Source organism: Pelophylax lessonae (assembly GCF_965119305.1).
Source record: "Pelophylax lessonae genome assembly, chromosome: 6".
NCBI lineage: Eukaryota > Metazoa > Chordata > Amphibia > Anura > Ranidae > Pelophylax > Pelophylax lessonae.
The window spans coordinates 30,623,267-30,645,977 of record NC_138773.1 but is presented as its reverse complement, the minus strand read 5'-3'; the positions used below and the strand labels follow the sequence as shown (position 1 = coordinate 30,645,977).

At 43.3% G+C, this 22,711-nt stretch overlaps 1 protein-coding gene across 1 annotated transcript in view; it reads right to left on the bottom strand.

Moving 5' to 3' along the window:
- Positions 1-13,128: 13,128 nt before the first annotated feature.
- Positions 13,129-22,711, bottom strand: part of LOC309557567 (putative methyltransferase) — a 63,982-nt gene continuing 54,399 nt past the window's right edge. Inside the window, exons 7-8 of the mRNA XM_082260354.1 lie at positions 16,480-16,617; positions 13,129-13,304 (exon numbers count right to left, since the gene is read on the bottom strand). Of these exons, the coding sequence (XP_082116480.1) occupies positions 13,214-13,304; positions 16,480-16,617 (229 nt within the window). The 3' untranslated portion in view covers positions 13,129-13,213. The remainder of the gene's footprint in view (positions 13,305-16,479; positions 16,618-22,711) is intronic.

Here is a 22,711-nt window from a genome sequence, read left to right as displayed (position 1 = left end):
AATGCAAAATTTTCCACAGTCAGCGATGATTTGGGTATCCGTGTCATTTGGTGTTGGTCCACTGTGTTTTATTAAGTCCAAAGTCAGCGCAGCCCTCTACCAGGAAATTCTAGAGCACTTCCTGTTTCCCTCTTCTGACCAGCTTAATGGAGATGCTGATTTCATTTTCCAGCAGGACGTGGCACCTGCCCACACTGCTAAAAGCACCGATACATGGTTTAATGATCATGTTATCACTGCACTTAATCGGTCAGCAAACTCGCCTGACCTAAACCCCATAGAGAATCTAAGGGGTATTGTCAAGAGGAAGATGAGAGACACCAGACCCAACAATTCAGATGAGCCGAAGGCCACTATCAAAGCAACCTGGGCTTCCATAACACCTCAGCAGTGCCACAGGCTGATCGCCTCCATGCCACGCCGCATTGATTCATGCAAAAGGAGCCCCAACCAAGTATTGAGTGCATACTATACTGTACATGGACATACTTTTCAGAGGCCCAAAATCCAAGGAGTACCTTCAGGTGTTTTAGGGACATAAATTACACATCACATTTTTGGAGTCCCTGTGTAACGCTTCTGCGTTTCTTATATGGTGTGGATTTTCAGCTGCAGAAATAGTTCCATGTCAGTAGTCATGTAAGAGATATGCTGAGATACCATTCCCAACCTCAATGACTCATCATGTGTGGAAGGTCTTATTTCAGCCAGTAAATACACACAATTAGCAAGCTGGTTCCTAGAGTGACTTTATGTATGTGGTAACACAATGATGAAGGTTGAGAGATAGGTTGAGTGGAGGTGGTAGGTGATAGACACTTGAAGGTGAGACAGTAGCAGATGGATGCAGGAAGGTTTAGCAATGTTGTATGATAGCAGATGATAGAATAGCAGGTGGACATACAAAAGAGATCAACCCAGTGCAGAAAAGTAGCAGTAGTCTCAAGAGCTAGCAATCTAGATATGCAGATGTGATAAACAGTCTTTACTATGCAGAGCTAGATAGTGTAAGCTTAGTATAAGTTTATAGAGAATTCCCCTGCGGGGTACTTAGCACTATTAGCGATAAAGCCGAAGGGTGGTTCAGGAGAGGCGGATGATCCAGTAGCGGGATACAGGGATCAGCGCAGCGAGGTTCCGTCAGCGAAGTAAGCTTGCAAGCATGGAAGCTTCAAGCAAGGTTAGCATCCAGGTAAGGGTGTTTGAACGAACACATGTGAGTGAGAACCGGCGCTTTAAATAGCCATCTAGTCCGGCGCTGGGTGATGACAGCTCCAGTCTTAAAGGTGTATGCGCACCTTTCCAAAAGTAAATGGTGGGGCGCATACACTTGTGGAAAGTGTAATTTAGGGTACCAAAGGTACCGGAACATTACACCCTGGAACACAAGGAAAATGGAAATACCCATAAATGACCACATTTTAGAGAGTTACCACTACAAGGTATTTTTGAGAGGTATAGGAAAGACTTAATTTTATTGCCACGATTTTTTGGAAAATGTTGTCGGGATTATTGGGGGTGATTAACTAATAGAATAAAAATGGATTTAAAGAGCCATGTATATTCAGTCTCATATAGATTCTGAACAGCATAGTTTCCATCTTGTTTAAAGGTAAATTAAAGTTCATATGTTCATTTGCAAAATGTCTCTTACAAGAGAGAGTAGAATTTCAACAGAGATCTTTGTATTTCTTTTAAAATCATAAATAAGTGGAAAACTGACGTTCTTTTAGATAAGACTCAGTCAGCCTGACGCTGTACCAGATGTAAGGGGGTGATATCTCCTTAATTGTCTGTATTCTAAAGATGAACAATAGGTTCATTTAGAATATATATTTTTAACATACATTATTATGTGTGTGAAGATATTAGCAATAATTATGTCATTATATTATGTAAGGCATATACATATTTAGAAATTGTTTGTCTACCATATGTTGGGTTTATATTCTTGCTAAATAACAAATCTTACTTAGGTAAAAGTAATTCCATTTTAGGGGGCGTGGCCTGGCGCAGCATGTGAGAGGACGTGTGTGAGAGGAGCTCCGCCGGACCGATATCCTTTACCGCTAATCCTGCAGCCCTCCGGGCACGATAATCCTCCCTTCACCTCCCGCACACCCGCGGCACTGACCTCCGCATGTCTCCGCCGAAGAAAGGCTCTGAAGCTGCGGCTAAACTAGCTGCATTCCGGAGGCTGGAGAAGGAGGCCCCGATCCAAGATGGCGCCGGCCCGTCGCTTGTGGTGGAGGAGCCTGAGAGCCCTGCTACGTCCAAGGTGTTGGAAGCGATTGCCACTTGCCAGACCATGCTGACAACTAAAATCGAGGAGGTGAAGGTAGATATATCATTGATGCGTCAGGATATGCAGAAGCTAAGGGACAGAGTTGGTGAAGCTGAACACAGAATTAGCGAGGTGGAAGACTCCCTCCCCCCATTGCAAAGCTCCTCAGACAGGCTGCAGCAACAAGTACACCTTATCCTTCAAAAACAAGATGACATGGAGAATAGGCTGCGCCGCTGTAACCTGCGGTTCATTGGCCTCCCGGAGGGCTCTGAAGGTGCAGACCCCTCATCCTATTTGGAACAATTGCTCACTCAGACTTATGGCAGAGAATCCTTCTCACCCACTTTTGTTGTGGAACGTGCACATCGCCTCTCAGGGCGTCCCCCCCCTCAGGGTGCACCCCCCCGCACATTCATCGCTAAATTCCTGAACTATCGGGACAGAGATGCCGTATTACGCCTGGCCAGAGTTAAGGGGAACATTCCATTTGGAAATCACAAAATAGCGATTTTCCCGGACTTCTCTGCTGAGGTCCAGAGGCGCCGCAAGAGCTTTTTGGAGGTCAAACGCAGGCTGCGTATCAAGAATATCAAATACTCTATGTTGTACCCGGCCCGTCTTAGAGTGGAGGGTGAGGACCGAGCCCACTTCTTTGAGGATCCGGAAGCCGCCATCTCCTGGTTAGAAGGACTGGAAGCTAGAGCCTGACCACCTTGCCCTGGCGACTTCATGATACTTTCTCCCTGATTGCCTATGCCTTACGCTGCTGCAGAGGTGGAGGGGGTTTTGTAGATCCTGCGGAACTCAAGACTTTGCATCCCCCTTCCCCCTCCTCCCCCCTCATTTCCCTGCACTACTGCTCCTGTGTTTGACCGGCGGAGCGCCCTAGCTCCACAGATGGAACTGATTTTTCTGTTCTCTTCCTATGGATTTCCACCTGCCCATAGGCTTTGCTACCCAGCGATACACCTGTTGGTTTTCGCCCCCTACACCCGCTCAGGCGTGTGTTTGTGCCCAACTCCCCTGTTGCCCCCTGCGACTTCTGTTGGACCTGGGCCCCCGGGCCCCCTTGCTTGTCCTAGTTGTATTTTGCTGTATTTTTGCTGACTATCCTGGGGGTCCCTGGCCTCCTGATCTTGCTCTTTACCAGTCGCATGTGGGCCTGTTCTGGTTGAGGCACTTGTTTGGGAACATGCCCGCACAAGTTGGGGTTGGTGCAGGGCAGGGAGGGGGGATTGGGGTATTACCATTGTTTACAGTTTATATTTGGTACAATCTCTATACTGTTTCTGTTCTATGCACATTGACCTCAAGTAATAACTGCCTGCTCTTTTGCTGCCGTTTATTAATGATAGTGTATGACCGTGGACTTGTTAGTTCTGTGGCCTTATTGCCTGAGATCCTGGGAGCCTCCGCTCCACGTTCCGTATTACCCCTGCCATGGCCGCATTGAAATTGTTGACGTGGAATGTCAGGGGTATGCGCGATAAGATTAAACGGACGGCTGTCTTTAATGTTTTACGCCGTGTCCGGGCTGACATTATAGTACTGGTGGAGACACATTTGGAGGGCCGCGTACAGCAGTCTCTCAAACGGCCCTGGGTTGGCTGGGTGCAGCACTCTGCTTATAGCTCGCACTCCAGGGGTGTGGCGCTTCTGGTGGCCAAATCGGTACATTTCCAGCTCCTAGGATCTCAGGTTGACCCAATGGGTAGATATGTCTTTCTCAAAACGTCAGTCTATGGGGAATTGATGCTGCTGATGGCTTTCTATGTGCCCCCCCCTTACTCTGCTGTGGTTATAATGGAGGGATTGGCGTTTCTGGCACAATGCCCGGGGGCCCCGGTGATCTGGCTGGGCGACTTTAACAATGTGATGGACTCGGGTCTGGATAGATCCGGTGGCGCCTCCCAGGCGCCGCCGGGGTCGTCCCCGACCAGGTTCTCCCGATTGTTGGAGAGCTTTGGTTTGGCCGACTCTTGGCGCAGCAAATACCCCGCTCAGCGTGCGTACTCCTGTTTCTCGGCTGCACACCATTCTATGTCACGCATTGATATGATATTGTTGTCTCGAACCCTGCTCCCCAGGTTACTGGCGGCAGGCTTCGCCCCACGGACTCTGTCTGATCACTGCCCTTATTGGATACTGTTGTCCTTGCCCTGCAATAGACCTCCCCCGGCCTGGCGCCTGAATCCCGCCTGGCTCCCCTTGGTGTCTGATGGGAACGACATTGAGGGGATCTGGACACAATTCTTTTCTGATAACGAGGGCACTGCCTCCCCGGCTGCAGTGTGGGAGGCATTTAAACTGTTCGCCAGATCCACTATGATTTCCAAAATCAAAGCTGTTAGAGCGCGGGCTGCTGAGGAGATCTCCAGGGCAACGACAAATCTAATTGAAGCTGAACAGGCCTTTATGGCGGACCCGACTCTGACACATGAATCCCAGTATAAATTGACCTCTAAAGTCCTTTCCCAACTTGAATATGAAAAGTAATTCCATTTAAATTACTTCATTTTAAGGCATGTGGTAGGAGTGTTTATGTAAGCGTTGCTTTAGAATACACTAAGTAATAGATCTTCCAATCCTAGACAATATGTCTGTCAGTAATGGCAGAATTCAAATAATTAATTGACTTTCACTAGCAACTGGTCAAAGGTCATCAGATAAGAATATATTCTAATTGTTTCTAAACACCAAATCTAATGAACGGTATAATACTGCCCTCTTTGGACGAAATACCAAATGCAGTCTTGGGGTAATTTAGATATTTCCAATATAGAAATTATATATTGTATTAAAAAATATAATTATTGAAATGGCATTACTTGTCAAGATGAATGATGGAGATTAGATGGACATTTATGTATGTACTGAGAGTATGGACAAAGTTTTATGTTGTGTTTTATAGTTAATCTTGTACATAGAGAAATCATCCTTTAATTTTATTATACAAAGTATTGAGTTATTAAAAGAGGTGTGACTATGACCTCACCAGTTAAGGTATAGAATATCCCAACCAATGGGGATAGTGTTCCTCCCTCTGGGTTTAACTTATGGTAATTTAATAGGCCTTTGTTCATACCATATAAAAGGAAGAACCCAGATAGGACACATTACATTGCCCAACATACAATACACATACATCACACACACTACTACATCCCTCGATATACTCATCCAGACATACTCCATCTTGCTCCATCATTCATCTGAAACTTTGAGGGACGCCAAACGAAACTCCTCCCTCACTGTCCACCATCTTAAGAAAGGCATCCATCTTAGGACTCTGGTAACGACCATTTGAAGCTAGCAGCCATCTTAAGTGTGGTAAATATGCCTTGCTATGTTATTTGATTTTATTCAACATTGTTTATTTCCTTCCTTATATGTTTTATATTGCATATTTAAGGGTAATAAGATTACAATCCCAGCCGTATAAACCATAGTAGATTTTTCTCTAAATAGCTGATTTTTGTTTTTATACATTTTTATTAATATCAGATTCAGCGCATTATTGCGATTTTAGTCATCGATTTTGCATGGCTTATTCTCGCTTCATCTGCAGTGAAGTGACTTTCAGCTATGCGATTCCCAGACAATTGTGGTCTGTTTATATAGAATACTTACCTATGGTTTATGCTATACCTGGAGAAATGGTAATCTTGCTTTCGTTTTGCTTTTACTTTGTTTCAGTTTCACTTTCATTATTGAGCTAAACATCACATTGCATTCATTGTTTGAAGTTAGTATTTCATGTAGAGTTATCTTTTTGTGTCATTTTAAGTTTGATCATATATTGTGATTACATGTCTTGTGAATAAATATTTTATATATATTCCATACTGTAGACTGTACTCACTAAGATTGGTATATGCTTTTAAAAGAAATGAATCAATTAAAAAGAATTCACTACATATTGATTTGTGGAAATACGTGGAGATTCTCCTACCGCACAGATCTTTGCTTATTAACCATAAATAGACACTGTTATATTCAGAGCAGTATAAATATTCTGACATAATGAAGTACGAGCGCAAGATATTATTAAATATTCTTACAATGTGGAAAAAAGCTCTCACATGCAGCTTACAATTACACCCCAAAACACATTCTGCTACTCCTCCTGAGTATGGGGATACAACATGTGTGAGACTTTTTCACTGTCTGGGCTGATTTTGTACTGGACATTGTATCTTGTATATCATACAAATTAACCAATAGTGTCAAAATGAATGTACTGTAATGACCACCTCCATGGTAACGAAATATAGCTTAGTGTAGCATCACCTATAGTAGTCCCAGTTCCTATAAGCCAAGCAAGCCTAGCCTACTGGTACATGGCTACCCACAAGAATGTCAAGTTCACAGGACCGTCTTACCGCATGGGCATGCTGGGCAGTTGCCTGGGGGGCCCCAGTTGGGAGTCTCCCGCAGTTGGCCTGCGGCTCCCAAGTGCCGCGTGATGTCCCGGCTGATTACTGCAGTGTCAGGTGTGTCAGTGAAGAACGGAGCTGATGCTTCCTGTGTAGTTCTGGCTCCTGTCACAGGTGGAGTGATATCAATCTGACTGTGACAGGAGCCATACAGGAAGCAGTGGCTCTGCTCTCTACTGCAGCCGCATGCTTCCGCCAGCACCGCTCCTATCACACTCTCCATCTCAGAGGAGCCAGCATTAGCCTCCAGCATTACCTACCAGCGTTACCCACCAGCAGTACCCGCCAGCAGTATCCACCAGCAGTACCCACCAGCACTACCCGCCAGCAGTACTCACCAGTAGTGATGAGCCGAACACCCCCCTGTTCGGTTCGCACCAGAATACCGCGAACAGGTAAAAGTTTGTTGGAACAAACAAACTCCATTGAAGTCTATGGGACTCGAATGTCAAAAATCAAAGGTCCTCATTTTAAAGCCTTAAATGCAAGTTATTGCCCAACTAAAGTGTATAGAGGTCCGGGTCCTGACCTGGGGAACATGTAGCAATGCAAAAATTTTTTTTAAAAAACAATCGTTTTTAAAGGAGCAGTGATTTACTGATTTTAATGAGGCTTAAAGTGAAACTATAAAAATGATAAATACCTTTAAATATCGTGCCTGGGGGGTCCCCTTAATGTGTCTGTAAAGTAGCGCATCTCTACCATGTATGTAGGCTGCTGCAGCAATACTGACATTACTAAAGGAAAAAATGTCATATACAAATATACATACAAATTTCAAATGGCATGTACTAGTCATAGAGGTGCAGAAAAATTGGGCCTTGGTTGTTGGTGGTGCCTGAACCCCTCTTGCTGGGCCATGCTGGTAAAAATTCCATACGAATTTACATTTACATATGCATGCTAGATCTACACTGTGTTTGCGTGTGTGCATGGGGGACAAAGGTGATTTAATTTTTTTTATTATTATTTTTATTTATTTAATGTTAATTTAATATTTTATACTTTTTTAAAACTTTGTTTTTTTTTTTTTCAATTACCTTTATTGTTATCTCAAGGGGTTGAACAAGCCTCTTGTGATAACTTTAGACAGGTGACAAGTACTCTTTATGGAGACATCAGGGGGTCTATTATACCCCTGATGTCTCCTCTACCCTCAAAACAGCTGTAACAGTCACAGAATGACAGCTCTGAAACCTAAGCGACAAAATAATTTTTGCTTCTGGCTTTTTTTGTCACAGAGGAGATGAAGGAACACATATTCCTCCATCTCTTCTGTGTTAAGCTCTCCTGACTGTTTACTGTGGTCCTGGGCTACCCCGGGGGAATGGGAGAAATTGGGAAACACTGCGGGTGGTGGCAGGGGAGTTGGGGACCTTTCGAGCAAAGCGATTGGGCGGCTGTATAGCCACCTGGATCACCTTTACAGGACACCTGATCGCTGGCTAGAAAAATGGTTTTAGGATCTGCAGCCATGATCCTGGCATAACTACTTGCTGACACAAAATTTTTATACATACATGATTGTCCACAAGTGGTTAATCATAGTGTCTTCATAAATATTTACTAGATCTTGGAAACTTCATAGGGGGTTCTTTACTGTTAGAGCGGTAAGGAGGTGGAACTTCCTTCCACATTTGGTGGTGTCAGTGGGGAGTGTCGATATTTAAAAGAAAAAAACATTTAGATGGAGATCTTAGTGAATGCAATATACAGGGATATGGGAAATGGTTGTGACTTAAACACATACACACACAAAATAAGAGAGGTTGAACTACACTACTGTGCAAAAGTTTTAAGCCCCGTACACACGAGAAGAAATTCGGCCGGGAAATTTCGTCCGACGACCGATCTGCCGATTTTCGGTTTGTTATTATGGTGCTTTCGACAGCCGACTCTGACTTTTCGGCCGAAAAAATCCTGGTGTGCAGGCTATAAAATTTTTGTCATCCGTCAAAACAGGTCCGATTTTCATCTCCTTAGTACAGATTTCGACCGGGAAAAACCTTATGAGCAAGACTAGGCATGCTCAGAGATGAAAGAACACATAGAAAGCAATCCAACACATGACATCACTTCTGAAGTAGAATTCTGTCTTATGGGAAAATTTGTGTGCAGTCTAGAGCACATTCCAACCAACAGACACCACTCTGGACAAAAGACGGACTACCGGTCGGCGGAAATTCGTTGCGTGTGTACTAGGCTTTAGGCAGGTGGGAAAAATGTTGAAAATTAGGAAATCTTTCAGAAGTAGAAGTGTTAATAGTTTATTTTTTATCAATAAACAAAATGGAAAGTAATTGAACAGAAGAGAAATCCAAATCAAATCAATATTTGCTGTAACCACCCTTTGCCCTCAAACCAGCATCAGTTCTTCTAGGAACACTTGCCAACAGTTTTTTGAAGGAACTCGGCAGGTAGGTTGTTCCAAACATCTTGGAGAACTAACCACAGATCTTCTGTGGATGTTGGCTGCCTCCAATCCTTCTGTCTCTTCATGTAATCCCAGACAGACTCCATGATAATGAGATCAGGGCTCTGTGGGGGCCAAACCATCACTTCCTGGACTCCTTGTTCTTCTTTACACTGAAGATAGTTCTTAATGGCATTGGCTGTATGTTTGGGGTCATTGTCCTGCTGCAGAATAAATGTGTGGCCAATCACAACATGCCTCCCTGCTGTTATGGCATGATGGACAAGTATCTGCCTGTATTTCTTAGCATTGAGGACACCATTGATCCTGACCAAATCTCCAACTCCAAACTTGCAAAGAACATCCACCATGCTTCATTGTTCCCTGCAGAACCTCATTATTGTACCGCTCTCAAGTCCTTCACCAACAAACTGCCTCCTGCTAAAGCCAAATATTTCACATATAAAAATAAGGTTGCAGCGCTATATACAGTATATTATATATTTATATGTTGTTGGTGTTTTTACATTTATATTTTATATTATATTATATTTTGTTGGTGTTTGTATATTCACACTGTTTGCATGCTGCTTTTTGTTCTTGGTATATAAGGTGCTGACAAATCATTGTTTTTATCAAATATTTCACATATTGACTGATAAGTCCAGAGCACCTGCTGCCATTTTTCTGCCCCCCAGTTCCAATGTTTTCTTGCATAGTTGAATGGCTTAGCCTTGTTTCCACATCAGAGATATGGCTTTTTGGCTGCAATTCTTCCATGAAGACCACTTCTGGCCAGACTTCTCTGAACAGTAGATGGGTGTACCAAATTCCATACAAATTACTTAGCACCACAAAATGATACCTGGCTCTGTATTCTGTAAAGGGGGCGGCACTAAGAGTTGGGGGGGGGTTTGAATCAAGAAACGGTGCTCAGGGGTGGGTAGGGGCAGAGTCAAGAATTGACCCAGAAAGGGGGAGTTCCTGCACCTATTCTCTGAAAAAAAAGCCCTGTATATATATATATATATATATATATATATAATAAAATATAAATATTTTATTAATAATAAATATATTATAAAATATAAAATATATTATATATAATATATATTAATAATATAATTTATAATTTACAATACTAATTGTAAACTAAGTAATACTGATACTAAGGTGATACAGTGTAATCCTCTCAGATTACATTGTATCACCTCCTTTTTATGTGTTTGTGTTGGTGCAACATTTGAATTTCCCTCCCAGTTCAGCTCCCATGCACCATTGCTGCTGCAGGGAACGGAACCAGGAAGTCATCAGATCGACGGACGGCGTGGCGGGGATCTCAGCGGCGATCACAGCAATGGGAGATCATCGCTGGATCACCAGGAGAAGGTAAGGAACCCCGCTGCAGGCTCTGCACATCTACCCCGAGCGTGACTCGGGGATACCGATCCTAGCATGAAAAAAACACCCCGAGTCACGCTTGGGGTTACCGCTAAGGGAGTAAAGTAAGCTGTGACACTTGAGGCTGGTAGGAAGGGCTTCTGATCATCCTAAGCACTGTAATTTTCTGCGCAGTGATGACCTCATCTGGAGACTGTCCTACCAGATCCCTATCATTGGTAGTTGACCATGAGAAATCGGTGACAGTATAGTCACAGTTCTAGTGGTGCTGATGATGCGCCCCCCAGAACAACACAGAAATATATGCAGAGGATGGGTGTGAAGTCCCACCTCCCATGCAGCCACTTATATGCATAACGTTGCCTTAAAGAGGTTAATCAATGAACTGTAAACCTTAATTCATAATAAAGTCAATACCCTGGTGAGATCTTTGTGAGTATTGGTGTATGGGACTGAGCTATTAGGAGGGATTCATAAACAGTGGGGGTTGAAGATAAATGATCACGAAAGATACAAAGGTATATATTTAGAAATGTTTTTCTTTATTTGGCCTTTTTGCTACATTGTCACAGTTGATAATTTGTCTCATTGTTCATGGAGTAATTTTATATAGAGAGGATTGCGCTTCAGTTTTCTGTTTGTACATCTGACATGCTGAAGTGTTAAATCATTTCTTCTCTTCAATCTTCACAAAATAATCGGGGGGCTACACTAACCCAGCTTGTAAGGCTAAACTAAACAACACACCTCAGGAAGTACCGCCATGGCTAACAGAAGATAGACTTAGAACTAAACTAGAGAAACTTAACATAAATAAATCACCGGGACCGGATGGCTTGCACCCGAGGGTTCTTAAAGAGCTCAGCCAGGTGATTGCCAGACCATTATTCTTGTTCTTTAAGGATAGTCTACGGACGGGTATGGTGCCAGCTGATTGGAAAAAAAACAACGTGGTACCAATATTTAAAAAAGGACCGAGATATATCCCGGGTAACTATAGGCCGGTCAGCCTAACATCAGTAGTCTGCAAGATTTTGGAGGGGATGTTAAGGGACCACATACAAGACTTTAGTAATGAAAATTTTATTGTTAGTAGTAATCAGCATGGATTCATGAAAAATCGTTCTTGCCAAACCAATCTATTAACCTTCTACGATGAAGTGAGCTGCCACCTAGATAAAGGTAAGCCTGTGGATGTGGTGTACCTGGACTTTGCAAAGGCCTTTGACACCGTTCCCCACAAACGCTTACTGTTACTAAGGAAGGTAGGAATGGACCATAGGGTGAGTACCTGGATAGAGAACTGGCCCAGGGGAGAGTCCAGAGGGTGGTGATAAATGGGGAGTACTCGGATTGGGCGGGTGTGGAAAGTGGGGTCCCCCAAGGTTCTGTCCTGGGGCCAATCCTGTTTAATTTATTCATAAATTATCTAGAGGAGGGGATATTGAGTACAATCTCAGTATTTGCGGATGATACTAAACTAAGCATGCCAATATATTCTATGCAGGATGTGGAAACCTTACAAGCGGACCTGTACAAAATAATGGGGTGGGCAACTACATGGCAGATGAGGTTTAATGTTGAAAAATGTAAAGTAATGCACTTGGGCATCAGAAACACGAAAGCAAGCTACTCACTGAGGGGGGAACCTCTGGGTGAGTCTAGGATGGAAAAGGACCTGGGGGTACTGGTAGACAACAGGCTTGGCAGTGGCATGCAATGCCAAGCCGCTGCAAGCAAAGCCAACAGAATACTGGGTTGTATAAAAAAGGGGATTCACTCCAGAAATAAAGAGATTATTCTCCCACTCTACAAGACTCTGGTCCGGCCACATCTGGAGTATGCTGTCCAATTCTGGGCACCGGTCCTCAGGAAGGATGTGCTGGAACTGGAGAGAGTCCACAGAAGGGCAACAAAAATAATTAGGGGAATGGAGGACATCAGCTATGAGGAAAGACTACAAGCACTGAACTTTGTAAAGAAAGAACCCCCCTATGATGGGTGGGACTTTAAAGGTAACTAATAAAAATCTCTCATAGGAAAGATTTAATTTGAATAAAATATACAATTTATTAGAAAAAAGTGATAGTAGAAAAGATCATCAAAATAAATTATATTGTATATATGACAATATGAGTAGACATTTGGTACAATACAGTTACAGGTGCATAGCAGAGTCCAAGCACTGCACTGAACTTATTCTCTCTGGAGAAGAGACGATTGAGGGGGGATATGATATCAATGTACAAATACTGTACTGGCGACCCTAGCATATGGAACATACTTTTTAGAGAAAGGGAAATACAATAAGACACGTGGCCACTCACTAAAACTAGAGGAAAGGCAGTTTAACCTTAAAATACGTAAGGGGTTCTTCACTGTAAGAGCAGTAAGGATGTGGAATTCTCTTCCACAAGCAGTCGTATCAGCAGGGAGCATCGATAGTTTCAAAAAACTATTAGATGGACACCTTAAAGACCACAACATACAGGGGTGTACAATCTACGGTTAACAGCAAACACACACATCATAGGTTGAACTGGATGGACTGATGTCTTTTATCAACTATGTAACTCTGTAACTATATGCTGAAACTTCTGATATGGTCAAATACTGATCTGCGGGGTCTCCAGCCACGTCTTGCAGGGTTTACCATCCATTTTTCAAATAAATGCTTCACTGCGGTTTAGAAGCCAACAGCAGGACGTTTTTTAGCCAAATTTCAACCTCAGTTTCAGTGGAGGACGTCCCCATGATCCGAAGGAACCTGAAACAAGATTCATGTAGAGTATAGTCTGAGAATATTCCCAAAGACTGAATCGTTTTTAACACAACTCCACTCAAAACTGTTTTTTTAGGTGGCTTCCAGTGGGGTCGAACCTTCCAGTGGGGCTTAGTTGAACCTTTTGGACCATGATTATATTACATTCATATTTAGGGTGTAACACATACAGTAGGTGTGTGCAGCCTATTGCATTAGGGTGTGCACCCCAAAGCTTCAACACACATGCCTGTGTGTGTGCATACTGTGTGTATATATATATATATATATATATATATATATATATATATATTTAGACATTTGTTTATCTCACTACATAAAAGTAAGGTTAATAAGTTAATAATATAACTTAGATGACAAAATCTTCAGTTTTACTAAAATTAGTTAATGCAAAAATGAATAGACCCCACAAGAAAAACTACTATGGTGACATATTGCAACATCTATCGTTTTCCATTCTTCGAGCACAACCTCTTCTACAGTCTGTTTGCTGGATGGAGAGTGATGCCGTCTCTTCAGAACTCCCCATAGAAGTTTGGTTGGGTTAAGATCAGGAGACATACTTGGCCACTGAATCACTTTCACCCTGTTCTTCTTCAGAAATGCAACAGTGACCTTAGATTTGTGTTTTGGATCATTGTCATGTTGGAAAAGTGCACGACAACCAAGGGCACGGAGTGATGGTAGCATCTTCTCTTTCAATATAGAGCAGTACATCTGTGAATTCATGATACCATCAATGAAATGCAGCTCTCCAACATCAGCAGCGCTCATGCAGCCCCATAGAAGGCCACGGCAACCACCATGTTCCTCTGTCAGTCCTAGCACAGTCCCAGTAAAGGATCCCCTCTATAAGTCCCAGCATAAAATCCTCTCTGTCAGTACTAGCACAGTCCCAGCACGGGATCCCCCCTGTAAGTCCCAGCACAGGATCCCCTCTGTCAGTCTCAGCCCATAATCCTCTCTGTCAGTCCCAGTACAGGATCCCCTCTCTTAGTCCCAGCACTGGATCCCCTCTGTCAGTCCCAGCACTGGATCCCCTTTGTCAGTCCCAGCACCAGATTCCCTCTGTCAGTCCCAGCACCGGATCCCCTCTGTCAGTCCCAGCACCGGATCCCCTCTGTCAGTCACAGCACAGGATCCCCTCTGTCAGTCCCAGCACAGGATCCCCTCTGTCTGTCCCAGCACAGGATCCCCTCTGTCTGTCCCAGCACAGGATCCCCTCCGTCAGTCCCAGCACAGGAAGCCTTCTGTCAGTCCCAGAACAGAATCCCTTCTGTCAGTCCCAGCACAGGATCCCCTCTTTCAATCACAGCACAGGATCCCCTCTGTCAATCCTAGCACAGGATCCCCTCTGTCAATCCTAGCACAGTACTAGCAGCAGACCCCTCTGTCAATCCTATCACAGTCCTTCCAGGGGTTCCCCCTGTGTTCCCATCATAAGGTCTAGTAGAGGATCTCCCCTGTGATCCCTTTTACAGTCCTAGCAGAGGATCCCCACTGTGGTCCCTATTGCAGGCCTAGCAGAGGATTTCTGCCATGTTCCCTATCACAGTCCTACCAGAGGATCCCCGCTGTTGTTCCTATCACAGTCCTACCAGAGGATCCCCGCTGTTGTTCCTATCAAAGCCCTAGCACAGGATCCCCCCCTGTGGTCCCTGTCACAGCCCTACCAGAGGATCTCCTCTGTGGTCCCTATCCCAGTCCTAGCAGAGGATCCCCCCTGTGGTCCGTATCCCAGTCCTAGCAAAGGATCCCCCCTGTGGTCCCTATCACAGCTCTAGCAGAGGATCTCCCCTGTGATCCCTATGACAGCCCTACCAGAGGATTCCCCCTGTGGTCTCTATCACAGCCCTAGCAGAGGATCCCCCCTGTGGTCTCTATCACAGCCCTAGCAGAGGATCCCCCCTGTGGTCTCTATCACAGCCCTACCAGAGGATCTCCCCTGTGGTCCCTATCCCAGTCCTAGCAGAGGATCCCCCTGTGGTCCCTATCACAGCTCTAGGAGAGGATCTCCCCTGTGGTCTCTATGACAGCCCTACCAGAGGATCCCCCCTCTGTGATCCCTAACACAGCCCAAGGGGAGGATCCCCCCTGTGGTCTCTATCACAGCCCTAGCAGAGAATCCCCCACGTGGTCCCTATCACAGCCCTAGCAGACGTTCCCCCCTGTGGTCCCTATCACAGCCCTACCAGAGGATCTCCCCTGTGGTCCCTATGACAGCCCTAGCAGAGAATCCCCCACGTGGTCCCTATCACAGCCCTAGCAGACGTTCCCCCCTGTGGTCCCTATCACAGCCCTACAAGAGGATCTCCCCTGTGGTTCCTATCACAGACCTACCAAAGGATCCCCCCTATGGTCTCTATCACAGCCCTAGCAGAGGATCCCCTCTCTGTTGTCCCTATCACAGCCCAAGCAGAGGATCCCCCCTGTGCTCTCTATAACAGCCCTAGCAGAGGATCCTCCACATGGTCTCTATCACAGCCCTAGCAGAGGTTCCCCCCTGTGGTCCCTATCACAGCCCTACCAGATGATCTCCCCTGTGGTCCCTATCCCAGTCCTAGGAGAGGATCCCCCTTGTAGTCCCTATTACAGTCCTACTAGATGTTCCCCCAGTGGTCCCTTTCACAGCCCTAACAGAGGATCCCCTGTCAATCCCTATCACAGGATCCCCCCTGTCGGTCCGTGTCCCCCTCACCCATTCCTGTTGATGACAGTTCTTGGTAGGAGGGAGGAGTAGGCGGGGGCTGAGGATGGCTGTGTATCCTCCCATTGATGGATGCTGGGGAAGACAGGCAGCGTCTGCGGTGGTGATGTGGGGGGTGGGGGCTGCTCTTAGATCAGGTGCTAAAATTGTACGATCAGCCCATCAATGAGAAGCGGGTGTGGGCCGTGTGTTACCAGTGTGCCTGGAGAATGTGCACACCGGGATGGAACTGGATTCTGGATGAGAAAAATCCCCGGTGCATGAGGTGATTAGGGTGTGCCCAGGCACATCCGGCGCACCTCGTGCGCACGCCTATGTTAAAGACTATTTAAAGCTTCATGCCTTTTCTAAGATCACTCTGTCCTCAGGGTGACAACACTGCTGCACAATTTGTACCTTTCTTATCCTGCGTTCCCTGCTGCTATTTCCTGTCCTATTCACCTACATGCTCACCTTTCCTCTGCTGTTCTTAGCATTTCCTTGGCTTTCTCAGGCTTAATCTTAAGATAGAGCTGGAACGCGGAGAAGGACATAATAAGACCAATCACCCCTGTCAATGGCATTCGGACCTTGGTCACAATGTTTTCCATCCTGCAAAGGTAAATAGCACTGTGAGTTAATGAAGAGGTTATAGAAAACAAATGCAATCTTTACATTCCTATTATCAGTTATTTATATAGTGGGATCCTATGCTGTGGTTCTGTACAAGTGATATAAACAAGGATGAATAATACAGATAATACCGATACATACAAGCCTGACAACTAATTGCAGCTTCTGCAGCATATATACATTATACTGTATGTTAGTAATACATTAAAGCCCAACTCCAGGAAATGTGAAAATCCTCCTTTGCAGTGGGGCTGAGCCATAAGGACTGCATATCAGTGTTATACTGAAAGTTGAATAGTTCTCTATTTCATCAAAACGGAGCATATACAGAAGGATTAGAAGCCAGCCAACCTGCAATACCCACATGCTCTGCTAATAATAGCTGGAGGTGAGCAGTTAGTACACACAGAGGTGTTGTCACTGAAGAGCACCCCAGATCACTGAAATACGGGTGGAGAATTCTAATATAAAATTCAAGGACTTCACTTATAAAGGAAAAATATTTAGGAGAATCACTGCTATTTATAAAGTGTTTGGACACTCAGCACTATTGTTTGTACTTTATGTTCTTCTTAGATTATTGTATAACTTATATATTTTCTTTTTTATTGCTATTTGCACCAATGTGACTTATGCACTTTATTTTATTTATATATTAACCATTTGGTGCCTATGCACTTCATTTATCCATACAATTTGATTGGTGGCACTGAGACCTGGTTTCCACATATGCACTTTTGATAGAGTGTCACTTATGCATTGGAGCACCTTTTCTTTTGAAGCTTTGAATTCGATACATAAGATATATAATTTTGATTATTTATAGTTCTATGGATATTTATATATGTTAAATGTATAGGGTTATGGCGCTTCTCTGTATATACTTTCAACTGAGAGCTAAGTAAATCCACTGAAAAATGTGTATGTGTCTTCTAGTGTTGTATAAACAGGGCTTTTTTTCTCAGAGAATAGGTGCAGGAACCCCCCCCCCCCCAACCTTTGAGTCACCCCCTTGTCTCTGCCCCCTACCTACCTTTTGAGTACCGTCCCTTGGTTCCACTCTCTACCCACCTCCCAGGATCGCCCATTTTAGAGAATACAGAACCAAATATAATTTTGTAAGTAATTAAGTAATTTGTATGCAATTTATTATTAACATAAAAAGCAGTAAAAATGATTCTGGCCACACTAGATCGCACCAGCAACAATAGATCCCACCACAGCAACAATATATCCCCCTAGCAACAAAAGTCCCCACGCCAGCAACAAAAGCTCCCCCCCCCCCACAACAATAGATCCCTCACACAATGGGCCCCCTGTTAAAAAATACCACCTCCGCTCCAGCACCCCTTGTTATTACATACATTCAGTGCTAAAGGTGCCGGAACTGCGTTCCCCCGCGTTCCCGCTGAAAAAAAGCCCTGTGTATAAATATTGGTAATATTAACTGTAAAATAATACCACAATCCTTATTGAAATAATAATAAAGTGACGAGTGCTTTAAATAACAGCCATCCACCTTAAAGTGCTTGTGCTGTGCTGTGCTGTGAATTGTTCCAAATACAACAAATAGTGAAAATTGTTATACTATATAGTCACCACTAGAGGGAGGGCTATATCTTAGTATGCACTCCTATATAGTATAAATGGAAGTGATAATACAAAAATCCAATATATGTGCAAAAAATTCATATACAGTGCCAAATATGGTGTAAAAATATATAAAACATATATATAACCTATAATAACTAATATAAAGTGCCAAGTGCAAATTATCCACAATATTAACCACTTTACCCCCACCCACCGTGCATATACTGCGGCACTCTGCCGCTGCTGGGCAAAGTGACGTATCCGTACGTCACTCGGTTGGCCACCTGTCAGGGGTGAGGGCACGCCGCCGCCGGTGCGCTCCCGCCCCCGCTCGTTCCCTAAGGAGCTAGCGCGGGTGATCGGCGGCTCCGATGGCCGCCGGCCACTCACGATCTCCCGCAGCAGAGGGAGAAAGACAGATGGCTGATGTAAACACAGCCGTCTGTCATTCTCCCTTAGATCATCATAGAAGCTATGCGATTCTGCTATGTAGGTTCTTATGTCTCTGTGATGATCTAACAAGCCACGACCCCTGACAGATAGAATCACGCCCCTAGGGTCACACTTAAACCCTTGATCACCAATAAAGTTAACCCCTTCCCTGCCAGTGTCCTTAGTACAGTAACAGTGCATATTTATAGCACTGATTACTGTAGTAATGTCACTGGTCCCCCCAAAAGTGTCAAAAATATCAGTTAGGGGTCCGATCTGTCCGCCGCAATGTCGCAATCCCGCAAAAAAAATCGTAGATCGCCGCCATTACTAATTATTAAAAAAAACAATAAAAATGACATAAATCTTTCCTGTAGTTAGTAAACGCAATAACTTTTGCGCACACCAATCAAAATATGCTTATTGTGATTTTTTTTTACCAAAAATATGTATCAGAAAACAAATTGGCCTAAAATGTTAAAAATTTGATTTTTTTTTGAGAATTTCATAAAAAATTTGAAAAATATTGTTATTTTTTCAAAATTGTCGCTTTTTTTGTTTATACCAATTAAGGATTGCTTAAAAAGCAATTAAGGTCTATGTCAATGTTTAATTCCTTCTGGAATTGGTTGGACGGTATTTAATAAAAAAAATAATCAATTTTGTTTAGTTTTGTGATACTTTAAGAGCCGGTTCTCACTAGCGTGACTTGTCAGGCGACTTGTCAGCCTGACAAGTCGCGCTCCCTCGCGGTCCATTGACCGCTACAGGACCCGTTCTAATAGGAGCGACACAAGTCGCTCCGACTTAGAAAAAGGGTCCTGTACTACTTCGGGGCGACCTCGGAGCGACTTGCATAGACTTCCATTATGTGAAGTCCCTGCAAGTCGCTCCGAAGTCGTGGTGCACGGGACTGCACAAGTCGCCCCCAAAGTAGTAAGGAGTCGTGTCGCCTCAGTGTGAACCTACTCTAATTCTCTTGTTTGTTCCTCTCCAGTTTTCCTCGATGCGGTCAATTCCATAAAAAGTCATAACTCCCGGATCTCGTTAGGGCTTTTTCCTAAAATGTCATGACACACTATGTTTTAAGAAGCCTTTCTTGATGTTAGTAATATGCTCCTTTATTCTCACGTGTAAGGGCCTTGTGGTTCTCCCCAAGTATTGTAACTTGAACGGGCATTCCAAAACATAAGTCACATGGGTACTCTTGCAGGAGCTGAGTTCCTTAATTTTGTATTCCTTTCCCGTTACCGTGGATCTAAAGGAGTATTTTCTCTGCGGTTGTTTACTGCTCCTTTTACAGGCTAGGCATGTCTGACTCCTGTAGAAACCTTTTATTTCTGGACATATATTGATTTCTTTTGGGGGATCTACCACATTGTGGACCAATTTGTTCCTGAGATTTGGCGCTCTTCTATAGATGAATCTGGGACCCTTCGGTAAAATATTTTTCAAAGTTTTGTCAGATTTGAGTATACTCCAATGCTTCCTTATGACTTTTTCAAGTTCCTTGTATTGTCTACTGAAGCCTGTGATAAAGGCCACCTCCATTTCCTTATTGTTTTCTTTCTTCTTATCTAGTAATAGGGTTTCTCTTTCCATATTCCCTTTTTTCATTTAAAAATTTTCAAGTTCCTGCTTATCATATCCCTTTTCTAGAAATCTTTTAATAAGAATGTTGGCCTGTTCATCGTAGTCCATGGGGTTACTGCAGTTTCTTTTAATCCTTAATAGTTGCCCCTTGGGTATATTCCCAATCCATTTTGGGTGGTGGCAGCTATTCATTGGAATATTTCCATTTCTGTCAGTTTGTTTGAAGAATGTTTTTGTTCCTAATGTGTTATTCACTTTGTACAGATGAAGGTCGAAATAATTCCGTTGTTGCAAACATTTTAATTCATGTCTCAGATTGTGGAAAATTTGTTCTTCTTACCACTAACTCATGAAAAGGTTGGCTACGCTTGGGGCATATTTGGCTCCCATTGCCACCCCCTTAGTTTTCACGTAATAACTCCCTTTGTACCAGAAATAATTACTAGTCATAGCCAAATTCAGGCCTTCAATGATGTATTTGATTTGTGTCTGCTTCAGATTTGTATATCTCTGTAATGCCTATTCTACTCCTTTAAGACCATCACTTTGCACTATATTGGTGTACAATTACTTCATATCTATTGTCACCAGTATGTCCCCTTCTTCAATTGTAAGATCCCTTATCTCCGAAATGAGTTCCCTACTGTCTTTTAGATAAGATTTGACTTCTTTGACAACTGGTTGCAGGAATTGGTCCAAATATTCCCCCAGCCTTGAAAATAGTGAATCAATCACACTGACTATGGGTCTCCCTGGAGATGCATGTTGATTTCTATGTATCTTGGGCACATAATAGATAATCGATGTTCTCGCGGCTTCTGGGATTAGGTAGTTTGCCTCCTTCTTGGTCAGAAGGCCTTTTTCTTTCCCTTTTTTCACAGAGTTCTTTAACTTTTTCTTATCCCTTCTTTGGGTTATAATTTAATTTCCTGTACGTGCCTTCTGTTTTCAGTAATTTTTCTATTTCCTTCTTGTAGTCTTTTTTAGGATGACCAATCCCCCTCCCTTGTCTGCTGGTCTAATAACTACCTCCTTTTTCTGTTCAAGTTCTTTAATGGTTTTCCACACCTTGGAATGTTGTTTGCCCTTTATTCGCATTTGTTTGATGTCTTCTACCACCATTTTTTTTAATACTTCTATGCTATCCCCTCCTGGACATTTCGGGTTGAATGTAGATTTATTCTTCAAATTTGTGTTCTATTCCACAGTTTCCCCCATTTTTGTGGTTAAATACCATTTTTTAATGTTCAATTTTCTGGTAAATTTTTGGAGATCTATGTATGTCTCAAATTGATCAAGGTTCCTATCCGGGGCATATTTCAGCCCCAGATCTACTATTTTCTTTTTTTTGGTGCAGGCATCTTTAACTTGAGCAGTATTGATTTCAATGAAGAAGAATTAAAAATATTGCATCTGGGGCTGAAATATGAAATATTAGACCTGGGGTTGCCTAGTTACAGCAGTATATATAATGGCTGGAAGGGAGGCAAAATGACGCCGCTCCTGATGATGTCAGACTGACGAAACGCGTAGGGAGGGACCTGAGCATCATTGCGCCACTTCCGGTTGTGTGGTTACGGACCGAGGAACGCGCGGTACCCGGAAATCCGGCACGAACACCATTTTGATTGTACAACGCTGGATGCTGTTTTTTACAATAAATTTCCTATATTGGTACACTATGGGTTGTCCATTATATCATTTCATGTAATACTCGGTGGAGACATACGGAGACCCAGGAACCAACATATTGTTGAAAGCCCCGATACCCCTTGACGGGGAACGATGTGCGGTGAGTTTAACACCATAGGGGGAGAACACAGCACTGAAGAGCACAGGAAGCACCAATTACCTTTTATATATACCTCCTCAGATTCCCACTGAATGCTGCCATTTGGCATACACACATTATTGGACTGAGCATTAATATTGTGGATAATTTGCACTTGGCACTTTATATTACTTATTATAGGTTATATATATGTTTTATATATTTTTACACCATATTTGGCACTGTATATAAATGTTTTGCACATATATTGGATTTTTGTATTATCACTTCCATTTATACTATATAGGAGTGCATACTAAGACAGCGATGGCGAACCTTTGCACCCCAGATGTTTTGGAACTACATTTCCCATGATGCTCATGCACTCTGCAGTGTAGTTGAGCATCATGGGAAATGTAGTTCCAAAACATCTGGGGTGCCAATGTTCGCCATCACTGTCTTTAGATATAGCTCTTCCTCTAGTGGTGACTATATAATATAACAATTTTCACTTTTTTTTTTTTGTATTTGGAATAATTCACAGCACAGCACAAGCACTTTAAGGTGGATGGCTGTTATTTAAAGCACTGGTCACTTTATTATTATTTTAAAAAGGATTGTTGTATTATTTTACTGTTAATTTTTCCAATATTTATACAACACTAGAAGACACATACACATTTT